At 47.2% G+C, this 17,890-nt stretch overlaps 2 protein-coding genes across 2 annotated transcripts in view; both read left to right on the plus strand.

Moving 5' to 3' along the window:
• The first annotated feature begins 217 nt into the window (after positions 1–217).
• On the plus strand, positions 218–3,879 carry B3GALT5 (beta-1,3-galactosyltransferase 5). Its single transcript, XM_012445155.3, has 2 exons — positions 218–302; positions 953–3,879. Exon 2 carries the CDS (start codon positions 953–955, stop codon positions 1,886–1,888), a length of 936 nt encoding a protein of 311 aa, XP_012300578.1. The 5' UTR covers positions 218–302; the 3' UTR covers positions 1,889–3,879.
• IGSF5 (immunoglobulin superfamily member 5) overlaps positions 227–17,890 on the plus strand; it is a 103,573-nt gene continuing 85,909 nt past the window's right edge. The window contains exons 1-2 of the mRNA XM_021669439.2: positions 227–302; positions 11,802–11,976. The gene's annotated coding sequence lies outside the window, so the exon portion shown is untranslated. The remainder of the gene's footprint in view (positions 303–11,801; positions 11,977–17,890) is intronic.

The raw sequence follows: 17,890 nt of genomic DNA on the forward strand, positions 1-17,890 counted from the left end.
AGGCTGGGATTGGGGCTCAAATTCATGCTCAAAGTCACATAAGTAGGTGGGAAGGTGACACGATAGACACAGTAAACTCTGAAGGCCTGCTAGTAAGGCACGAGTGATTTGAATGATACTCTTTTCTTCTTCTTTTTTCCTAGTGATTCCTGACAGAATCGTCATTTTTGGTAAATAAACCAAGCCCAGAACCTGATAAGTGTGGACCATGCTACGCTGACAGTTCTTTGAAACAAATTTCCTCTTGGCATTTACACTGTGGCTTTAACTTTCAAACAGAGGTTCCTCTTACCCAGCAAAAAGTGAGTTATACGCTTTCTTAATGTTATAACGTTACCATGGATGATCCTGAACCTGCCGAGGATAGCAGAGACGGGTGGGCAGAAGAGGAAAGAATCAGATCAGAGACTGTAAAAAGTCACGTAAAAAAATAATAATTCTGGCAGAGACGGAATTTGTAGGTACTTGTGCAAATCAGAACCCTAGACTTGCTTCTTTTTGGGAAGGGAATGCCACTTAATTAGATCAGGGAAGAATGCAGGCAGCCCGTACATTTAGTCCACAATGCGTGCTTTCCAGACTTGCAGCTTGTCTATTTGTGCTTCATCGTGGAGTCATAGAAGGGCAGAGCTGGAGGACCCAGTGAGGGGCCTGGTCCCATCTCCTTACAGACAGGAAATCCGAGACTCCCATACACGAACAGCTGCTGGCTGAGAGCCAGGACCAATGCCCAGAATCTCTGAGCTTTTTATCGTACACTATGAAGTGACAGATGCTAGCAGATGTCACACCTCTGTGCTTAACCGTTTAACCACAGCACTGGACTTCTGTATTCAGTGAGGTTCTAGAGTTTCCAAAACACGGGTCTCCTCTCCCATCTCAGCTTCCTAGCATAAAACTAGACACATCCTCATGCTTTAGAGGTCTATTCATTGGATTTTGTTCCTTTCAGATGGCTTACCCGAAGATGAGATTGATGTATATTTGCCTTCTGGTTCTGGGGGCTCTTTGTGTGTATTTTAGCATGTACAATCTGAATCCTTTCAAAGAGCACCCCTTTGTTTACAAGAAAGAGTACAGGAGTTTCCTTAAGCTCCCAGATACAGACTGCAGGCAGACACCCCCCTTCCTTGTCCTGCTGGTGACCTCATCTCACACACAGTTGGCTGCGCGCATGGCCATCCGGCAGACGTGGGGGAAAGAGAGGACGGTGAAAGGAAGGCAGGTGAAGACATTCTTCCTTCTGGGGACCACCAGCAGTGTGGTGGAAACGAAGGAGGTGGACCAGGAGAGCCAGCGACACGGAGACATTATCCAGAAGGACTTCATAGATGTCTATTACAACTTGACCCTGAAGACCATGATGGGCATGGAGTGGGTGCATCACTTCTGTCCTCAGGCGGCGTTTGTGATGAAAACAGACTCAGACATGTTCATCAATGTCTACTATCTGATCGAACTGCTTCTGAAGAAAAACAGGACAACCAGGTTTTTCACTGGCTACTTGAAACTCAACGAGCTTCCCATCAGGAAGCCATTCAGTAAGTGGTTTGTCAGTAAATCTGAATATCCGTGGGACAGGTACCCGCCATTCTGCTCCGGCACGGGCTACGTGTTTTCTGGCGACGTGGCGAGTCAGGTGTACAACGTCTCCGAGAGCGTCCCGTTCATTAAACTGGAAGACGTGTTCGTGGGGCTCTGCCTGGAAAGGCTGAACATCAGACTGGAGGAGCTCCACTCCCAGCGGACCTTTTTCCCAGAGGGCTTACGCTTCTCCGTGTGCCACTTCCGGAGAATCGTGGCCTGCCACTTCATCAAGCCCCGGAATCTCCTGGACCACTGGCAGGCCCTAGAGAATTCCCGGGAGGAAGATTGTCCGGCTGTCTGAGGCGAGCCCAGAGGCACATCTGGACAAGTTTCAGATAAACTGTGGGGATAGTTTTTGCAAGATTTTGGAAGGAGTGGGACAGAGGGTGCTTTTTTTAAGTGCTGAAATCCACGCCAGAATGAATGTCGGTGTTCATGAAGCCACTGAGTAGTTCCCACTTGGTGTCCCAGGCAATAATAGACCCCGTCTCTTGGGCGCGCACACTCTACATACTGTTTGACATCCACCTGCATTTCTGCATTTCAGGGGCCAGTATCCTATGACATGATGGGTGTTACCATCCGAATTTTACAGGTAAGGAAACAGCTGCTGAGAGGTACAGAAACTTGTCCCAAAGCTCACAGCCAGCAAACATAAGAGCAAGAATGAAAATCAAGCACTGTTGGAATCTGACTTGGACCACTCCAGCATGCTGCCTCCCTTAGGAGGGGACAGTGATGATGACACCTCTGAGCCAGCATCCTTCTGTCCCTGTCCAGAGTCTCCTGCACCTCAGCTCCCAATCCTTGTGCTTTTTAGAGCTAAGCCTGGGATGACGAGACTCATCCCAGCTCCCTCATTCATGGGGCTGGATGTAGCTGGGCACCAAGTCCGTGTTATGGGCTCAGTACTCAATGCAACCCAAATTTTATCCCAGGAAATGTCCCCACAGTGGATGCAGCTCACACACTGAGGAACGCCAAGCTCTGGGCATTACAGCGTTCCTGAAAATGCATAAATTAGGCTCAAAACCACTGCAGTCTGACCTGCTATGCAGACTGCCCACACTGCTGACCTTCTTAGTGAGCCGGATGTCTTTTCTGCGCCATCTGCTGCACTCTGGTTTCTTCACCTCAGCTGTCCCTTGATTTCAATCAGTGGGGACCAGCTGCTGCCCCAGGAACACTGTAGGGCTCTCAGTTCAAACTGAAGGGCAGTTAGACTCAGACACGGTTCACGCGGGAGTCTGGGAGCCTTCTGGGAATTCAGCTGGATTTACGTCAAGATGCTCTCAAGGACCCTTTGGACACAAAGCCCCAAAGAGGGCCCTGGTGAAGCGGGGTGTTCCTGTGTCCGCTTCCCAGGCCTGACCCAAGCTCATCTTCATTGCGTTTCTCGTTTGGCCGAGGAACAACTGAACTTTGCGGTTTGGTGTTTAGCCTGCAGTTTACTCCGCTGCCTCCCGCCCAGAGGTTCGTGCGAGCCTGTCCTGCAGGGTTGTGTGAAACCAAGGCACTTCTTTGCAAGAGGTTTTGCCCAGTCAGCCACGGTCACGTGACATGCAAAGCAATCTTGCTGCTCATTATAGAAATGATTGTTTTATTTTTTTATTTTTTACTTTACCAGGCATTACTTTGTACTCAGAGAAGAGGCCTCACATGGCTGTGTCACATATAAATGTTGGACTAAACTCTTACTTGAACTCAGGAAAAGTTACTTGCTGCAAAGTAGTTTTGACCATGTTCCACTGCAAAAGTAGGTCTGGCGTCCTATTTTGCATACCATTTCTTGTGTCTGGATTAAGCTGCTTCTTTGCAGGTGTGTTTCCTCATCCTGGCTGCTCTGAACACACTGGGTCATGTTCAGAAAAGCCTGCTTCTCAGGTGGAAAAAATCAGGGACTGAGCTTGTCTTTCAAAGCCCAGATTCAAGAGCCATGCCCCTTGGTTCCAAAGGATGGGCTGCCTCTCATTCTGAAGATGACTGTGCTTTGAGGGGGAAGAAGTCTGTTTGGCAGTAGGGTTGGATCTGGGTTTCGTGGTCTACCTTGTTAGGTGTGTGTCTGTGTGGCCACTGGTCTCAGTGGGTGAGGCTGGTCCACCTCTGTGTGGCTGGCCCTGGGTCTGGCCTTCACCATGTCAGCCCATGGCTTCCAGCTCCAGGGACGAGTGAGGACAGGCGTGGGTCCTCCCTACTGCTTCTGCGTGTTCTTAAAGGATTTTCTTTGAAACCCATTGTTTTCCCCACTGTTTTTCTTCCTCCCCTTCCCCTTCCCCTTCCCCTCCCCTTCCCCTCCCCTTCCCCTCCCCTTCCCCTTCCCCTTCCCCTCCCCTTCCCCTCCCCTTCCCCTCCCCCTCCCCCTCCCCCTCCCCCTCCCCCTCCCCTCCCCTCCCCTCCCCTCTCCTCCCCTCCCCTCCTCTTTTCTGAGACAGGGTCTCACCCTGTCACCCAGGCTGGAGCATAGTGGCCCGATCTTGCTGCAGCCTTAAACTTCTGGCCTCAAACAAGCCTCCTGCCTCAGACAGTGTATAGTTGGGGTTACAGGTGTGTATTTCTTTATACAATAAATAGTTCTTTTTCTTTAGGAAAACATTATTTCATGACTCTAGAACTTGAAGGAAACTTAGAGCTCATTCAGTCCTGCCACCTGTTTTATGTGGGACGCAAACAAGGCCCGGAGAGACCTACTGACTTGCCCAGGACTTCCCAGCTAGTTGGTTGCAGAAGGCAGGTTCCAGCTCAGCGTGGGTTTCATGGTGCTGTCTTGTCTGCATGTGAGAGTGAGAAACGATGGGAAAGCCTGAGTGAGGAAGAAGAACCTCCCCTTTAGTTGAGTCCCCTGACCTGTCCTGTCCTGGCCAACCCTGTCTTGAGGTCATTCAGGTTTCCAGGTGGCGGCCCCAAAAACGTCTGGCTTCAGAAAATGAACTCTTCAGTCCAGCCCACTTTCTGCATCTCCCTTTCTAAAGCCCTTGCAAAACAAGCCCGGGGCTCAACATTCGTACCGTGTGTGCGTGTGTGTGTGTGTGTGTGTGTGTGTGTGTGAAAGGTAGATGGAGACAGACAGATCCAAGTGTGTGTGTGTGTGAGAGAGACAGATCCCGAGTGTGTGTGAGAGAGATCCAAGAGTGTGTGTGTGTGTGAGAGAAAGACCCGAGTATGTGTGTGTGTGTGTGTGTGTGTGAGATGGACAGACAGATCTGAGTGTGTGTGTGTGAGAGAGAGAGTTGAATAGAGACAGATCTGAGTGTGTGTGTGTGTGTGAAAGGTAGATGGAGACAGACAGATCCGTGTGTGTGTGTGTGAGAAAGAGACAGATCTGAGTGTGTGTGTGAGAGATCCAAGAGTGTGTGTGTGAGAGACAGATCCAAGTGTGTGTGTGTGTATGTGTGTGAGAGAGATCTAAGAGTGTGTGTGTGTGTGAGAGAGAGAAACAGATCCGAGTGTGTGTGTGTGAGAGAGAGAGAGATGGACAGAGACAGATCCGAGTGTGTGTGTGTGTGTGTGTGTGTGTGAGAGAGAGAGAGGGAGAGACAGACAGATCCGAGGTTCTAATTAGAGATACCATGCTCAGTGGAAGCTGGTTCTGATCAATGTCAACTGCCCCACACGTATCCCTGAAGGGCAGTGAAAGAGCGAGGGGCAGTTTTATTACCTGGGATGCACAATAGCAGGCAGCCCCCTGCCTCAGCTGTTGGGGTGGCAGGGTGGAGTTGCGGGCCTCACTTGTTCTCACCTTTGCACCATCAGTCACACATTTGTTATATGACAGCCATGTGCCCCGCACCCCCGTTCAGTAAGTGAAGCCAGCCACAGGTGTGGTCCACAGTCACATCCTTCAGAGATGTTCCAGTCATCTCTGAAGGATGTGACTCCAACTTTCAGGCGGAGCACTTAGAAAGTGTGCAATAAAGTGAAATAGATCAACCAGCCTATTGAGTATGGATGCATTTTTTACAAGCAAGAACTGGGGAGGCAATATTATTTAGAATCCTTGATACACAGTTCCCAAAGAAAAAAAATCCAGGCTTTGGTGACTCTCATGGGCCCTCCATGCCAAGAGCCTATGGCTCTGTGATAGAGTAAATAATTAACAAGCCTGATTTAATATAGCAGCTGCCATGTACCCTGATTTTAAAAATAGATGAGACAGTGTTTACATCTTCTCTACGTTCCCCATTCAGAAGAGTCTTAGTTTGCTCTGTGTTGCTGTAACAGAATACTACAGACTGGGCAATTTATAGACAATAGAAATTAATCCGGCTCATGGTTCTAGAGGCTGGGAAGTCCAAGAGCATGGCACTGGCCTCTGGTGAGGGCCTTTGTGTTGTGTCGTGGTGGGCAGGAGGGCAAAAGAGCAAAACTTGCTTTGATGAAATCACTCTAGCAATGACGGACGCTCCTCTGATAATAACATTAAATCCTTCATGACAGCAGAACCCTCCTGACCAGTCACCTCTTAAAAGGTCCCACCTCTCAACACTGTTGCACTGGGATTAAGTTTCTTTTTACACATGCACTGTGGGGGACACATTCAAACCGTAGCAGCAAGTATTTGCTTTCTCGTAACATTTTTATAAAGAATTCATTTTCAGCGTTTGTTACATCAGAATGGACATTATAGCAATTTCCATGGCTGTGTCTCTCCTGGCAGATTTTAAAGTTCCTCCAGCCTGACTCCTCCCTCTGTTTGGGTCTCTGGCATGGTGCCTGCTGGAGAGTAGATACTTGATAATTATCTATAGGGTCCTAACGGGATCTCCCAAAGGTAGTATTCAGGCACCCTCAAGGCAGCTCTCATCACTAGAAAGAATGGTGGCCTGGGAGTGAGCTATAAGGTTCCTTCAAACACCAATTCCTGAAGCATCTTTTATTCATTATTGTTGGGACTTGTTTTTATTTCTGTTTCATTCTATATGACCCCAAATCTCTATATGAACACTAGGAAGCTTTATCATGGGCTGAGGTGTATCTGAAGTAAACTCTCAGCTGTGTCTCTGGGATATGAAAGGTGCTTGCATTCTCTGTTGGGAATGTGGAGAGAAGGATTTGCAGCATGTGGCCCCGGGAATACAGAGGCACGGCATGAGTTTCTGTTTGTTTTCCTGCTGTTGAAATATGATGCTAGGAATGGAGCTCTTGCTCTCAGATTGGCCTTGAAGCTGAAGGGGACCTGTCCACGCTCCGCACAGGAGAAAGAGCCACGCCCAAAGGAGGAAGCTGGAGTGCATCTTGGCACCTGCCACTCAGAAGACTGACAAACAAGAGAATTAGTGTTTAATTAATTTAAAAAATGATCTTCCTACTTATCAGACACAATCACTTTTCAATACGAGCAGAAGAATGAACTCCACAGCCAAATGTAATGTTGTGTGTCATGCTCTTCCCATCATCTCTTCTACCTCCATTCTCTGGTCAAAGAAGTGCAGAGTTGAGTTGGCCAGTGTGGCATGGACCCAGCCAGGCTCAGACCCTCCCGCTGGCAAAGCCAGCGTTAGGCCTGTTGGCTCAGGGGTCCAGTCCTTTAGTCCCCGAAGAGGTAAGCCAAAGACACAGTGATACTCTCAGTTCAGTTCTGCTCCAGAAAATATCAGATGGGAAATAGGTGACTTGTTTCACCTGCTCAAATAAGACATCAGTAAAATCTACCATGACTGGAAATTACTTAATGCTACTGGAGGAGACTTTGTGGTCAAATTTTGCTTTTCCTAAACGACATGAAATTAAATTTACATGTCACCGGATGATATTTGGAAGTGTCATTTCCTTATATGTTAGGGGCTGCGCTGGACTCTTAGGCTATCATATTTTGGAAATGGGTGTATGTACTTATTATCAGTTAATAATCATATTTATTTTTAATAAAAATTAAATTATGAAAATAATGCACTTAACTGGGTGAGTTCTGGGTTGTAGACTGATGTGATCATTCACTCTTCCTGAAAGTCTGGCAAGGTGTGGTCTAAACTGGAGAGTCCTTTTGTTTTTACATTGATGTTTTCTATATTTATTTTGTATCTGGAAAAATATTTTTTTAAATATATTTTGATTTTATATGTGTAGAAAAATATATTGAACAATGTTGACATGCTTATTTTTTTAAGAGTTGGGTACTTCTTGATCCCCTTGGATTGTGGAAGCAAAGCAGTGGGACCCTACACTTCAGAGTCTTGTGGGGTGGGGCAGTGTCCATTGAGGTGTCCCGTCGGGAATGACAAGTCCAGGGTGGATTATAGGGCGGACATCCTTTGGAGTTTTTCTCCTCTCAGGTCTATTTTAACTAAAGGCTACCATTTAAGTTTAAGAAATCAAGTCTTGTGAATTGACACGATGGTACTTCCAGAGTCTTTGATGATAACTTGTCTTTGTGGTACAAATTGGCTCCTGGATCTTTCAAAGTGTCATTTAAATGGAAATAAATGTCTGAAGCAGATGTGTATTTCTGACTTCATCATGCATGTGTCACGGTTCCTGCAGTACTGCGGGCCTGGAAATCTCTGCCCACTGAGGCTCCTGGCAGCTGCATCCAGGGCCTGCTCAGAAATGAATCCGGAGTTGGAGGCGGCAGGGGAGGGAGGGGTGCAGCGCTGTGTGTGGGGAAGTGGTGGATCCTGGAGGTGGGTGGTGGGGGGTGGTGGTGGTGTGCCTTCAGAGAATGAGGGTCCCTCCAGCTCCCTCCCCATCAGCTGGCCTTGCCCGCCACTGTGGCAAGGTAGGGGCTGTCCCTGGTCCCTGGGAGGCTGGTCCCTTCTCGCTGACTGCTCCTTCCTCCGGGACTCCATGCCCACCATCATCTCCTCTCCCCCAATGGCCACTCCTCCCTTCTAGAAACTTCCACAGCACACAAGCCTGCTCTCACTGCCCACTCACAGATGACTTGCTGGACTTCCCTCTTTTCTAGTAGTGCCTCTCTCTGTCTTTTTTCCCTTAAGGCTAAAGCTCCTCCCAAGAGCGGCCTCCCCTCTGCTGCTCCCTTTTCCTGAAATAGCTCTGGGGGCCACATCAGCACTTGTGTGGGGTCAGCACCGTGTTACCCTGGGTACTTGCCTGGCTAGGCCTTGGCAGCTTCTGGCACTGGAGCCTGCCCTGTTCCCTCCCACACCCTCCTGGCTCCACGACATCACATCTCAACCTGCGGCCTTTCTTCCCCTCCCAGCAGCTCCCTCTGCGCTTTTTGGCTCATTCCACTTCCTCTTCCCGCCCTCCCCCGGTGGAGGCCCCAGCTGAGACCTGAGGCCTCCTCCCCGCCGCCAGCACTGCCTCTCCGTCGGAGCACCTGCCTCTTCACATTCTTTTTGTTTTAGGGCTATGAAGGCTTCACCATTTAGCTGAAAAGAGATGCAACAGGAATTTATCTTCCCACGGTCCTGGAGGCCAGATGTCCAAGATCAAGGTGTCGGCAGGACTGGCTCCTCCTGACGCCTCTCCCCTTGGAGTGTGGATGGCGCCTTCCTCCTGTCTCTGCACCTGGCCTTGCCTTTGTGTGTGTCTGTCTTCGTTTCCTTTTATATTTTATAAGGACGCCAGCCACACTGGATCTGGGCCCACTTGATTGACATCATTTTAACTTTACAAGGACCCTGTCTTAGGCTACCGGATGTTGGAACATCAGCAGATGAATTTTTTTGACAGGGGTCACAATTCAACCCGTAACATCATGGGTTTCAGTTCCATCTCTATGTTGATGGCGCCTAAACATGGCTCACAACTTCTGACCTTTCACTGAATCCCAAACCCAGAGCATAATTTTGATGTAAAATGGACAAAGCTGAACTCTTATGTTTCCCCATCAGACCGGCCTCTCTGCCACCTCGATTATGTCTGCTGCCAATGCCTTGTGCTCAGGAGTCCTCTGTGGTCCTGTCTTTCCTCCAGGTCCTGCAGCAGCAGGTCCCGAGCCTCCTCCTTGGAGAAGAGCCTAAATTGGGCCACTTCCACTGTCCCAGCCCCCCACCCAGGCTGCCATCATCCCTCACCTGCACTTCTGCGGGAGTCTCCCTGTGCGTTCTCGGGATCGTGTGTGGACCGATCTGCACAGAGTGCTCTGAAATGCATGAATCAGATCATGGACCACTGTTGCTCGTCCTTCTAAAAGTTTTTATTTACCTTCAATGTGACTGTGAGGTCCTTACCATGACTCCCAAGACCCTACTGCCTCTGGCCCCTGAACGCTCCTGCAACTCCCCACCATACCTGCTTTTCACCCGAGCCAGCACATCATGGCCCTTGCGCCTTCCTCCAGCCACCCCAGCCCCTCTGGCCCGGGCACTGTCACCTGCTTCCCCAGGACCTTCCCATGGATGCCTCTAATGCCATAATAGGGTGCCACAGACAGGCGACGTCAGCCACAGACCTCTGTTCTCTCACGGTTCTGGAGGCTGGAGTCCATTATCAAGCTGCCGCAGGGCTGGTTCCTCCTGAGGCCTCTCTCCTGGGCCTGCAGATGGCATCTTTTCCCCATGCCCTTGCAGGGCTGTCCATTTTGTGTCTGTGTCCTCATCTCCTCTTCTTACAAGGACACCTGTCTGATAGGGTCAGGGCCCACCCTGATGACCTCATTTTACCTTGATTACTTCTTTTTTTGAAGCAGAGTCTTACACTGTTGCTTGGACTGGAGTGCAGTGGTGCGATCTCGGCTCACTGCAACCTCTGCCTCCCCAGGTTCAGGTGATTCTTCTGCCTCAGCCTCCCAAGTAGCTGGGATTACAGGCACTCACCACCGTGTCCAGCTAATTGTTTGCATTTTTAGTAGAGACAGGGTTTCACTATGTTGGCCAGGCTGGTCTCAAACTCCTGACCTCATGATCCACCTGCCTCGGCCTCCCAAAGTGCTGGGATTACAGGTGTGAGCCACCGTGCCAGGCCAATTACTTCTTTAAATGCCCTATGTCCAAATTCAGTCACATGCTGAGGTACTGGGGTCAGGACTTCAACATATGGGGGGGATGCAGTTCCTCCCAACAGCCCCCCTCCTCTGTGAGTGCTTCTTGCGCCCTCCCCTTGTTCCTTCAGTGTGCTCTGTTTTCTTCATGGCATTCATCCCTGCCCACGTTTTACTGGGCACTTACACATCTCCTGTCTCTCCCCACAAACTGTAAGCTCCATGAGTGCAAACAGAGCCTTCCAAGCTCCATGGCATTTACACGGCATTCACAGCAGTCCCTCCCACCCAGCAATCCATTTTTTTGAACAAATGATGAGCCTGTGGTTTGAAGGACTTGAGCCAGAGAATGTTTGACTTTAGGAACTGGAGGGTGGGCCTGTGATGGCACCGACCAGGTCTACCTGGCTGGGGGGCTGCTGAGTGGGGCCCAGCCAGGAGGGTGTAAGGAAAGAGAGCAGTGCCTGCCTCCCACCATGCTGTGTCTTGGAAGAATGGATGTGGGCACACATTTCATGCTATTTGAATAGCTTCTAGAATTATCCCCCACTTCACAACAGACACGAGTGGCCTGCATTCGATTGTTTAAAAAGTCAAAGGAGAGGCTGGGTGTGGTGGCTCATGCCTGTAATCCCAGCACTTTGGGAGGCTGAGGCGGGGGGAATCACGAGGTGAGGAGTTCGAGACCAGCCTGATCAACATAGTGAAACTCTGTTTCTACTAAAAATAAAAAAATTAGCCAGGCATGGTGGTGTGCACCTGTAATCCCAGCCACTCAGGAGGCTGAGGCAGGAGCTTCGCTTGAAGCCAGGAAGCAGAGTTGTGGTGAACCGAGGTTGCACCACTGCACTCCAGCCTGGGCAACAGAGCGAGACTCCGTCTCAAAATAAATAGAAAGAGAGAGAGAGAGAAAGAAAAGAAAGAAAGAAAGAAAGAAAAAGAAAGACAAAGGAGAAATAAACCGCAACATTAACCATTCCCTTTGCACGGCCTGATGATGTTCTGTAGCCACACAGAGCAATGATTGAACAAAGAAATGCCCTATCATTGCTACGTGGTCCTTATTCAATTGTGTTATCCTGTGAAGCAGAACCATCAGGTAGGTAGAGGAAGGAATTGCTTCTGCAGAAAACCACAAAAACAACACATTGAAGACTGTCTTTAGGATTGTAGGTAATTGCAGTTCGCATGTTCAGACTTATGGCCAGTGCCTCTGAACCACGACGAAACGTTCTTTTCATCAGGCATTCGTGGCCAGGAACATTGTCTCGGGCAGGCCTCTCCCAGCTCTCGATGACAGATGCGTCTGTTTATTCTCTGGTTGTTTGAACAGTGCTGCGGCCTGCAGGCTTTTTCGGGGGCACGGTCCTTTGTCAGCGCAGATGGAGACTGGAGCTCGGTAAATTAGATTCCCTTCAGTGATGAGAACCTGGCTGCACCTCAGTGAAGAGAGTATTTCTATCAGTGCTTTTAGCAGTGATGCTTTGCGTGATGCCTGCTCATCTCAGGTAAGAAGCAAAAGCGTCAGACAGGGGAGAGACTCTGGAGCGCCCCTGGCCAAGCTCCCTATTGTACAGAGGACAAAAGGCACTGGCAGCTGCCTTTTCCACAGGAGATGGCATTGGAAACAAGGCCTTCCTACTCATGTCTGTAATTTTAGCTGTTTCTGGATATTGAATGCCACAATAAATCATAGCAGGCAAGATGTTATGTTGAAACACAAAACCTTGACTGGGCGTGGTGGCTCAAACGCCTGTAATCCCAGCACTTGGGAGACCAGGGCGGGCGGGTCATCTGAAGTAAGGAGTGAAACCCTGTCTCTACAAAAAATACGAAAATGAGCTGGGTGTGGTGGTGTGTGCCTGTGATCTCAGCTACTCGGGAGGCTGAGGCAGGAGAATGCTTGGACCCGGGAAGTGGAGGTTGCAGTGAGCTGAGATCATGCCACTGCACTCCAGCCTGGGCCACAGAGCAAGACTCCCATCTCAAAAAAACAAACAACTAAAAAAGCCCTTTCTGTGTTATTTGCTGATCCTGCCATATGTCAGAGGAGACCATAGGTGAGACTGTATGTAAGAGAAGAGAAAACCTTTCCATCCAGAGGTTCAGAAAGTTTACATTTTTGCCCAAGTCACACAGCTAGAAATTGACCCTAGAATTTTAACTTCAACTTTACTGCATTAAAGCCTAGAATTCAAAAATAGACCCAAGGGTGTACATCTTAAAGGAAGCATGCTGTAATGCCATGCTCAGACTTCTAGGCGTGTACTGACTGGCACTTGCTCAGCATTCATCAACACATTTTGGCTGGATGCTTATCATGCACCAGAGTTCCTGCTGTCAAGAACTTATTTTCTGTTTAAGAAAGTGGTTTGTAAACAGGCCTTTACAATGCCACATGATACGAGTGCAAGTGGGTGCACAAAGAGACGGCACTGACAATGTTCTTTTTTCTTTCTTTCTTTCTTTTTGAGATAGATTCTTCCTCTGTCCCCCAGGCTAGAATGCAGTGGTATGATCTTGGCTCATTGCAACCTCCACTTCCCAGGTTCAAGCGATTCTCCTGTCTCAGCCTCCTGAGTAGCTGGGATTACAGGCACCCACTACCATGCCTGGCTAACTTTCGTATTTTTGAGTAGAGATGGAATTTCACCATGTTGGCCAGACTGGTCTCGAACTCCTGACCTCAGGTGATCTGCCTGCCTCAGCCTCCCAAAGTGCTGGGATTACAGGCATAAGTCACCACACCGGGCCTCTGATAGTGTTCTTCAGAGTCCAGGAGAGCTTCCCAGAAAAAGTGAAGTCTAACCTGAATCCTAAGTAAGGCCTAGTCACATGGGAGGAGAAGGGGGCTCCAGGGAGAGAGGCCAGCGTGTGGAAAGAAGCAAGGGGATGGGGAGCTGAAGCAGGGAGCTGGGGAAGGAAATGAGGTTCAACACAGCAGGAGCACTGAGTCCAAAGCGATGGGATGCAGAGATGAGGCTTGTTGTGGACTGAATGTGCCCCTCTCAGATTCATATGTTGAAGCCCTGATCCCCAGTGTAATGGTATTAGGAGGTGGGGCCTTCGGGAGGTAATTCAGTCGTTGGGTGAAGCCCTCATAAGTGCAATAAGTGCCTTTATAGGAAGAAACACAAGGGAGATGACCTCTTTCTTTGCCATATGAGGACAGGGCAAGAAGGCCGAGAAGGCGACTGTCTGCAAACCAGGAGGGGTGGGTACCACAGCGTGCTACAGAGAATACTAAGGACACAGGGCAAAAACTCTGGTGGCAGAAATCCAGGCTGGTTTTAGTCTTAGCCCTGGACCTTGAACTTTAAGCAAGAGACTTAATCTCTCTGAGACTATATCTCTACAAAATTTATTTTTTCATCACCAAAATAAAGATAACTATCCTTTCCTTACCTTCCACCCAGAGCCACTGTTGTCCCTTAAGACCACCTGTACATAAAATAGAAAAGTATCCCTCTCTTCTGGCTCTTCAGCTGAGTGTCCTTGGGAAGGGGACCTCCTGCATGAGTTCAATGATGGCTGCATGAGTTAGCTAATGCTGTGTAATGAATTACTGCCCCAGCAGCTTAAACCAACATTTATCATTGCAGAATTTCTTTGAGACTCTAGACATGGTTATTTGTGTGTCTCTGGGACAGGGTTTTTCATAAGGCTGCAAAGTGTTGGCTGGTGTCTCATCTGAAGGTTTGACTGGGGGTGGGTCCTCTTCCCAGTGTTGTTGGCAGGACTTAGTTCTGTATTAGTTGGGACTCTACCAGAGAGAGACAGAACCAGCAGATGTATTTCTATCCATATCTGTATCTACCTCTGTGTCTTTATTGCAAGGAATTGGCTTGTGCAATTACAGTGGTTGGCTTGACAAGTCTGAAACTCACAGGGCAGGCCATTAGGAAGGGCAGGCTGTAATCCTTTTGATGCTGCAGTCCACAGGTAGAATTTCTGATTTCTCGAAGGAGCTGTAATTCTGTTTTTTAAGAACTTCTCGTTGATTGGCTTAGGCCCACCCACGTTATCCAGGATAACCTCTCTTGTATAAAGTCAACTGACTGTAGATGTTTACCACATCTACAAAACAGCTTCACAGCAACACTGAGGCTAGGGTCATATCAAATCATGGGGACTGTGGCCTGGCCATGAGGACACAGCAGCCTGATCATTACAGGTTCCTTGGTGGTGGGGGTAAGGGTGTGAGACTGAGGCTCTCAGTTCCTCACTGGCTGTCAACAGAGACCATCCTCAGCTCCCTACCAGGTAGCTCCCCACACTCAGCTCTTAACATGACAAGGCCCATGCCACAGTCTTCTGTAGCTGGACCACGTAAGATGCAATGACATCATGTTTTTCTTGTTGTATTCTACTCGTTAGAAGTAAATCTCTTGGTCCCACCCCTACTTGGGGCAGAGGATTGCTTCAGGGCCGTGAGTAGAAGTCTGCAATCACAGTGGCCCTACTCAGTCATTTCTGGGGAGAGTATCTGAGATGATGTGTGTGAAATAATTATGTGAGCCTGTATTTAAATGTTAGCTAGAATCACAGGAAATTGTTTATTTTTCACCTACAAAAATGGCTCACCAAATGTAAATGATTCTAGTAAAACAGGGGACTGAGAGGGCATAAAATGACTTTATGATTTTGGGGGGCACCAGACAAGAATGAAATTTTGGCTCAATGGTAATTAAAACAGACAGAATCTGGGGGTAAACAGGGGAGAGAGAAAGAGAGAGAGAGAGAGAAGGAGGTGGTTCCGATTGTACTAGGTTTACATTGGGCTTATTTTTCTTTCAATCTATTGTCTATCTATTATCTATCTATCTATCTATCTATCTATCTATCTATCTATCTATCATCACCATCATCTGTCTGTCATCTATCTATCTGTCTATCTAATCTATCTTGTCATCTATCATCTATGTATTGATATTATGTATTTTGTACTGGTCAGATGTTAGGCTTTATCTGAGCATACAGTCATGCACCATGTAACAACATTTTGATCAAGATGAACTGCCTATATGATGGTGGTTCCATAAGATTATAATGTAGCTGAAAAATTCCCATGGTCTAATGATGTCATAGCCATTGTAACATTGTAGCTCAATGCATTTGTGGTGATGCTGGTGTAACCTTCAGGGCTGCTGGTTGTATAAAAGTCTAGCACACACAATTATGTGCAATATATAATAGTTGATAATGATAATAAACAGCTGTTAGTGGTTTATATATTGACTATACTATGCTTTTTATCTCTCAGAGTGTACTCGTTTACTTATATTAAGAAAGGTAACTATAAAATAGCCTCAGGCAGGTCCTTCAGGAGATGTCCAGAAGAAGGCATTGTTGTCATAGAAGATGACGGCTCCATGCATGTTACTGCCTCTGAAGACCTTCCAGTGGGACAAGATGTCCAGCTGAATGACAGTGATATGGATGATTCTGACCCCGTGTGGGCCTAGGCTAATGTGTATGTTCGTGTCTTAGGTGAGCCTAGGCTGATGTGTATGTTCGTGTGTTAGGTGGGCCTAGGCTAATGTGTATGTTCGTGTCTTAGGTGAGCCTAGGCTGATGTGTATGTTCGTGTCTTAGGTGGGCCTAGGCTGATGTGTATGTTCGTGTCTTAGGTGGGCCTAGGCTGATGTGTATGTTCGTGTCTTAGGTGGGCCTAGGCTGATGTGTATGTTCGTGTCTTAGGTGGCCCTAGGCTGATGTGTATGTTCGTGTGTTAGGTGGCCCTAGGCTGATGTGTATGTTCGTGTCTTAGGTGGGCCTAGGCTGATGTGTATGTTCGTGTGTTAGGTGGGCCTAGGCTGATGTGTATGTTCGTGTCTTAGGTGGGCCTAGGCTGATGTGTATGTTCGTGTCTTAGGTGGGTCTAGGCTGATGTGTATGTTCGTGTCTTAGGTGGCCCTAGGCTGATGTGTATGTTCGTGTGTTAGGTGGGCCTAGGCTGATGTGTATGTTCGTGTCTTAGGTGGGCCTAGGCTGATGTGTATGTTCGTGTGTTAGGTGGGCCTAGGCTGATGTGTATGTTTGTGTCTTAGGTGGCCCTAGGCTGATGTGTATGTTCGTGTGTTAGGTGGGCCTAGGCTGATGTGTATGTTCGTGTGTTAGGTGGGCCTAGGCTGATGTGTATGTTCGTGTGTTAGGTGGGCCTAGGCTGATGTGTATGTTCGTGTGTTAGGTGGGCCTAGGCTGATGTGTATGTTCGTGTGTTAGGTGGGCCTAGGCTGATGTGTATGTTCGTGTCTTAGTTTTTAATAAAACAATTTAAAAAGTAAAAAAGTAAAATTAAAAATATGAAAAGCTTATAGAACAAAGATATAAAGAAAATATATTTTTGCATTTTTGTCTATGTGTTTATATTTTAAGCTAAGTGTTATTACAAATGAATTAAAAAGTTAAAAAAATTAAAAAGCTTATGAAGTAAAAAGGTTACAGCAAGCTGAGGTTAATTTATTATTGAAGAAAGAAAAATATTTTTTATAAACTTAGGATAGGCTAAGTGTCAGTACACTCTATGATGTTCTCACAACGAAATTGCCTAAGAGCACATTTCTTAAAGCACGTCCCAGTGGTTATGCAACATGACTGTATTTAAAATGCAGCACAATAACAGTGCTTTAGAAATGTTTTGTCTGTACCTTGAGAAACACATTTGTTCTAAATTTGTAGCATACTTGCCTGTGAGATAATAGTAGTAACTGCGTAAGTCAAAAATGACTACCCATAGATGGTGCGAAGGAACGAGTTGGATAGAAGAGTTAGAATCTAAACCTCACTGAGAACATCTTGTCTTGAAAATTTGACTCTGTAACAATATGAATATTTTTACGATTATACACCAAAATAAAAGAGTAATTTCCAAAGTTTATTGAAAAAAGCAAAATAAAACAAATGAACTTCACTGTGTATTGGCTTTGTAGCATAGTAACACACTGTTGCACAGCATTTAAAGTGACTTTAAAACACGGTACCTTGCCTATGCTTAGCAAGATAAACCCTAAAAACAAAAAGAATGGCAAAAAAATATTTACAGCTCCTTTCAGGGATCTTGTCTGGTGTGGCAGAGTTGCTGTGATCTTTCCTAGACTATTGGTCTGTAATGTGAAATGAAGCAAGTGAGTAATTGTGCTGAGAACGAGAATGTTCAGTGTTGCCGAGAGGAGATGCAAATGTAAGATCTATGAGGTTAAATAAACACTTTGTTGCTCTGAGTTTTTGATTTGGCAGTGTCAGGCTCCACTCATGATGTAATTTCTTTCTGTCGTAGAAATATTTCCTTATTTTTGTCTAGGCTACAGGCTAGAGACAATGAATAATCCTTCAGCAACGAAGACTCACTGTCCATATTGTGATCTCTAAAAAAAAAAAAAAAAACCAAAAAAACCAAAACCCAAAAAACAAAAACAAACA

Source organism: Aotus nancymaae, unplaced genomic scaffold (assembly GCF_030222135.1).
Source record: "Aotus nancymaae isolate 86718 unplaced genomic scaffold, 86718_ANA_hifiasm-v0.15.2.pri h1tg000022l_1, whole genome shotgun sequence".
Classification (NCBI taxonomy): domain Eukaryota; kingdom Metazoa; phylum Chordata; class Mammalia; order Primates; family Aotidae; genus Aotus; species Aotus nancymaae.